Genomic DNA, 6000 nt, shown 5'->3' with positions numbered 1-6000 from the left:
AACTGCTGAGCCATCTCTCCTGCTTTTATTTTATTTATTATTTATTTTGGGGGGGATTCGAGGTAGATTCTTGCTCTAGTCAAGGCTGACCTGTAATTCACTATATAGTCTCAGGGTGGCCTCGAATTCAGTGATCATCTTACTTCTGCCTCCCAGGTGCTGAGAGTAAAGGCATGTGCCACCATTCCTGGCTTATTTTTTTAATTTATTTATTTGAGAGGGGGGTGCAGGTGGCGTAGCACACGCCTCTAGTCCCAGCTCTCCGGAGGCTGAGGTAGGAGGATTACAGTGAGTTTGAGGGCATCATGTGATTACATAGTAAATTTCCAGGTCAGCCTGAAAAACCAAGGAGAGAGAGAGAGGGAGAGAGAGAGAGAGAGAGAGAGAGAGAGAGAGAGAGAGAGGGAGGGAGAGAATGAGTGCACTGGGGCCTCTAGCCACCACACATGAGCTCCAGACACATGTGCCATCTTGCTTGTGGAATCGAACCTGGGTCCTTTGGCTTTGTGGGCCAGCACATTAACCGCAAAGCCATCTCTCCAGCCCTCCTTATTTTGTTTTTATATTTTATTTTTTTGGTTTTTCGAGGTAGTGTCTCACTCTGGCCCAAGCAGTCTTGGAATTCACTATGTAATCTCAGGGTGGCCTTGAACTCATGGTGATCCTCCTACCTCTGCCTCCCAAGTGCTGGGATTAAAGACGTGCACCACCTCACCCGGCCCCCTTGTTTTACTTTTAAAGATTTTTTTTTAATTTTAATTTATTTATTTGAGAAAGCAAGAGACGGAAAAAGGCAGACACAGACAGAGAGAGAGAGACAGAGAATGGGCACACCAGGGCCTCCAGCCACTGCAAACAAACTCCAGAGACATGCGCCACCTTTTGGTTTACATGGGCCCTGGTCCTTTGGCTTTTCAGGCAAATGCCTTAACCGCTAAGCCATCTCTCCAGCCCCTTATTTTATTTTTAAGATAAGATTTTAAGTAGGTAGTCCTGGCTGCTCTGACGCTCCCTATATAGTACAGGCTCACATCAAACTTGTAGTAATTTTCCTGACTCTAATGCTGGGATTACAGTTTGTGCCACCAGCTTGCTTTCATAGAACTTTTATCACATGTTTGTCACATCCCACAAAAGCCCTCACTACCCCAAGTGTTTTTAGAATTGTATTAATTCTACAGATGAAGACTGGGGTATATAGCTCAGCAGTAGATCATTTGTCTGGCATACATGATGACCTGGGTTTGCAACCCAGTACTCCAAAATAAAGAAATAAATGAAAATTTAACAAAATCAGGCTGGAGAGATGGCTTAGTGTTTAAGGTGCTTGCCTGCTAAGCCAAAGGACCCAGGCTCAATTCACCAGGCCCCATGTAAGCCAGATGCACAAGGTGCTACATGCATCTGGAGTTCCTTTGCAGTGGCTGGAGGCCCTGACACACCCATTCTCTCTCTCTCTCTCTCTCTCTCTCTCTCTCTCCCTGCCTATTTCTCTCAAATAAATAAAGAAAAATAATATATATATAAAATTTTAACAAAATCTATAGGTGAACTTGTCATTTCCTTTTTTTAAAAAATACAAATCTCTTTTTTTTACTTTATTTTTTTATTGTTTTGAGAGAGAGACAGAGAGAGAGAGAGAGAGAGAATGGGTGTGTCAGGGCCTCCAGCCACTGCAAAGGAACTCCAGATGCATGTAGCACCTTGTGCATCTGGCTTACGTGGGTTCTGGGGAATTGAACCAAGGTCCTTTGGCTTTGCAGGCAAATGCCTTAACCGCTAAGCCATCTCTCCAGCCCTTCTTCTTTATTTCTTATTTATTTGCAAGCAGATGGGGGGGGGAGGAGGGAGGAGAGAGAAGTATGAGCATGCCATGGCTGCTCGCCACTGTAAACAAACTCCAGATGCATGTGCTATTTTGTGCAACTGGCTTTCTGTGGGTACTGGGGAATGAAACTCGGCCATGAGGCTTTTCATGTAAATGCTTTTAACTGCTAAGCCATCTCTTCAGCCTGTTTTTCTTTTTAAAAGATATTTTTTAGGAGCTGGACAGCTGGCTCACTGGGTAGGGTGTTTGCCTGCAAAACCTAATAACCTTGGGCTGGAGAGATGGCTTAGCAGTTAAGCGCTTGCCTGTGAAGCCTAATGACCCCAGTTCGAGGCTCGGTTCCCCAGGACCCACGTTAGCCAGATGCACAAGGGGGCACACACGTCTGGAGTTTGTTTGCAGTGGCTAGAAGCCCTGGCGCGTCCATTCTCTCTCTCGCTCTCTGCCTGCCTCCCTCCCCCCCCCCCCGTCACTCTCAAATAAATAAATAAATAAATAAATTTTAAAAACCCTAATAACCTGAGTTCAATTCTGCAGGACCCATGTAAAGCTAGATGTATAGTGGCACATGCATCTGGAGTTCATTTGCAGCAGATGGAGGCCCTGACATGCCCATTCTCTATCTCTCTTTTCTCTCTGATTGCAAATAAATAAAAAGATTTTCAAAACGATTTTTATGTATTTGCTAAAGAGAGAGCTAGAGATAATGTAGGCACACCAGGGCCCTGATCTATTTTTTTGTTTGTTTGTTTTTTGGTTTTTCAAAGTAGGGTTTCACTCTAGCCCAGGCTGACCTGGAATTCACTATGTAGTCTCAGGGTGGCCTGGAACTCATGGCAATCCTCCTACGTCTGCCTCCTGAGAGCTGGGATTAAAGGCGTGCGCCACCATACTCAGCTTAATCTATTTTTTTTAATGTTTTTATTTATATTTATTTATTTGAGAAAGAGAATGAGTGTGCCAGGACCTCCAGCCACTGCAAAAGAACTCCAGACACATGCGCCACCTTGTGTATCTGGTTTACATGGGCCCTGGGAATAGAACCTGGGTCCTTTAGCTTTGCAGGCAAACGCCTTAGGCAGTAAGCCATTTCCCCAGCCCCGATCTATTGTTAGATTCTGTACTGTACATCAATAACAATGAACCCGGTGTAGTGTTGCTATCTTTTAATTTCAGCACTGGGGAGGTAAGAGGATTGATTGCTTTGAGTTCAAGGCCAGCTTGAGACTAGGCAGTGAAATCCAGGTTGGCCTGGGCTAGAGCAAGATCCTACCTCGAAAAAACAAAAACAATTAGGACCATTTCCCCAACATTCTAATTTCTTATGAATGAATGCTGTAAGTATACCACTGAGCAGGTCTGTACCAGTTTATTTTCAACCTGACTACAATACTGAAGAAAAGAAGGCTTAAAAATATGACTAACTATTGGGACAGGGTCAGGAGTCAGCCAGGTCCCCTCCCCCCATTTCTTCGTTTCCCCCCTACCAACCCCTTCCCCCGGCCCCCCAGAGAATGAAGGTGGAATGGATGGAATCACCAAGAAGCAGATTTCCACAAAGTAGAAAGAAAACATTTGCAATATCATTGTTGTCTAAGGAGAGGAGAGACAATCAGTGGCCGTTTGACAGTGAGCTTCCCAGCCCTAGGAAGAGTCCAGGAAAGCTGGACTCTCACCCCTAATATTGGGTAGGGTGTGGACCATTATCACGTCTCTTGTCTCTTTCAACTTCAAGCCTGATGTTTTTAAAGAAGTGGGCTCATTTTGCATACTATTCTTAAGGCTGCAATGAAGACAAAGGTTGGTCCTTTATATGCTAATAATATTGATTAGCACCTATCAAGTTTTATTTAAGAAAGGAGAGAATGAAAACTCAAGAGTTCCTTTCTTCGGAACAAACACCTGGTAAATATTATAGGTGTGCATCCAACAATGGTAATTATCTGTTATTCTTCAATCTCAGGCCTCTAAAGTTTGTAGTGCCTTTTGAGGTTTTGGATACCCCACTGGCCTACTATCTTTCCAAATAATAGGAATAGACAAAATGATCCAGGCATTCATTGATTTGAAATCCTGTAAAAGAAAAGGAAGGGGGGAGAGCTTTATTCATGGGATTGACTGAGTCTTGTGTAAGATGAATTTTGAATGAAGTTTTAGAAGATGCTTAAAGATGGAGGATAATTCTGTGGTTTCATAGTTTTACTTTATTTTTACTCTTTCATTCAACCACGCTTCTTTCTAGCAAATCTCAGTTTGTTGGAGATAAAAATACTTGGGTAGAGTTGTCCAGAAACTGCGCCACCAGCTTCCTGGCCAAGAAGCCTCTCTCTCTTTCTTGTTCCGCTAGGGACATGTCTTCCTCCTCTCCTTCGGGATCAAAGTCTTTTTTTTTTTTTTTTCATTCTTGGGTGGGTGTTCTGCCAGAAAACCTGAAGTTCAGGGTCCAGACAGGGTGAATCCTTGCGGACGGGTCAGTGGCCTGGGTGCGCCCTCCCTCCTTGACCCCCCACACTGCCGGGGCGGGGCTGCGCCCCCTCTCCACGCTCCTGGAGAATCCGCCAGCCCGGCCAGAAATCCGTTACCAGGCGGCTGTGTCCCCAAAGGCCACCCTAAGGCGGAAGGAGACCGGGAAAACCGTTGTGTAGATTCCCGGGCCGCGTGGGCTGGGCGCGCAGCGTCGGGTTACAGGCAGGTGAGGCTGGCGGTTGGGTGAGCTGCGGATGCCAGGGACCCCCCCCAAGCCTGGCCGGACGCTCCCCGGAATCCCCCCTCGCCGCTTCACCCGTCTGATGACCCCCTGGAGCCTGGCGACCACCACGATGGCTGCGCGGGTCGCCCTGGAACCGGGCAGAGCGAGGGGTAGAGCGGCCCCCAAAGTGAGCACGGCTCTCCTTAGAAACTTAACATCTTTACTAGCCCACCTCCCTCCTCCCTCCACGAATGAAGGTAGACAGGAAAGAAACCCCCCCAGATATGGGAGGCGAGCTGTTACACCCGTCTTCAGTTACTCCCCAGAGAGGCCGTTGCCAGCTTCAGAATTTGGGGATCCAGTTTAGGGGAGGCTAGAATGGGACCAGGACTGGAGACTCGCTTTGATGCTGCCTTTGCATAACATGCACTTGGCTTTTGTCTATATTGTGAGTTTATTTGGGGTGCAGGGACCCCCTGGGGTGCACAAGGTCTTGGGGAGGAGCTACTCAGTAGAGCACCAGCCCTCCCCCATTTTTAAGCTGCTATGGCACAGATCAGTAAAATAACGTGCTCTAAAGATGCTGGATTTTTATATTTATTACTCGGGGGTGTTGTGACCGGGGAACTTGAGTCCCCAGATTCCCCCATTAACCAAGGAGCCTCCCACTTCCGACCACCGAGATTTCAAGCAATGAATGAGAATGAGCCACAGGTCCAGGGGAATCTTCACAATTTCTGGCTTGTTGGAGACAAATTCATTTCGGCGGTGGGGGGCCCCAACTCGTCCGAAGGGGTGTCTGGGGAAGCGCATGGGATTTCCTTTAAAGAGTTCGTCCAAAGATGCACGAGATGGGGGAATGAAACGAGGGTTCATTTGAAAAAAAAAAAAAAGTCTTAAAAAAAAAAGGAGAGGGGGTTAAGAATCAGACGTTAAATTCTTTTGCAAACATTCATGCCTTGGAAGGGCTGGAACAGGCAGCCCCGGCCGCCGGAACCGGTCGGACAGGTAGCGAGCTTGTTGACACCGTTATGTTGCAGGGCGCATGCTCACTCCCAAGTTTCCTGGTGCCTTTTCTATTCCACCTTATGAAACTTTTTCCCCGGCGTGGTCTCACCCGCGATTTAAGACCTAGGTGTCGCGGATCCCCGGAGGCTGCGAGTCGCCGGGAGTGTGCGGGGGAAGAGGCCGGGACCGCGCCGCGGCGGGGGGTGGAGGGCGAGGGCCGGCGAGGCGGGAAGGTGGGCTCTGCACGCCGGGGACCAGCCGCCTCCGCCGCCCCTAGCAGGGAGCCGCCGGGAGGAGGGGGCCCGCAGTCAGGAGAGAGGGGGACCCCCCCACACACCATGCCCAAAGTCTTCCTGGTGAAGAGGAGGAGCCCGGGAGTCTCGGTCCGCAGTTGGGATGAGCTCCCGGATGAGAAAAGGGCAGATACCTACATCCCAGGTGAGGCGCGCGGGGGCCGGGCCGGGCCTGGGCGCGG

The 6000-nt window shown here is 48.4% G+C and overlaps 1 protein-coding gene across 1 annotated transcript in view; it reads left to right on the top strand.

The window, feature by feature from the left end:
* Nucleotides 1–5863: 5863 nt before the first annotated feature.
* The window catches only part of Ovol2 (ovo like zinc finger 2), a 40714-nt gene continuing 40577 nt past the window's right edge, over nt 5864–6000 (top strand). Inside the window, exon 1 of the mRNA XM_004668731.2 lies at nt 5864–5963. Within this exon, the coding sequence (XP_004668788.1) occupies nt 5864–5963 (100 nt within the window). The remainder of the gene's footprint in view (nt 5964–6000) is intronic.

Source organism: Jaculus jaculus, chromosome 8 (assembly GCF_020740685.1).
Source record: "Jaculus jaculus isolate mJacJac1 chromosome 8, mJacJac1.mat.Y.cur, whole genome shotgun sequence".
NCBI classification, from domain to species: domain Eukaryota; kingdom Metazoa; phylum Chordata; class Mammalia; order Rodentia; family Dipodidae; genus Jaculus; species Jaculus jaculus.
Note: the sequence above shows the minus strand (reverse complement) of the source record. Positions and strands in the feature narration are given on the sequence as shown.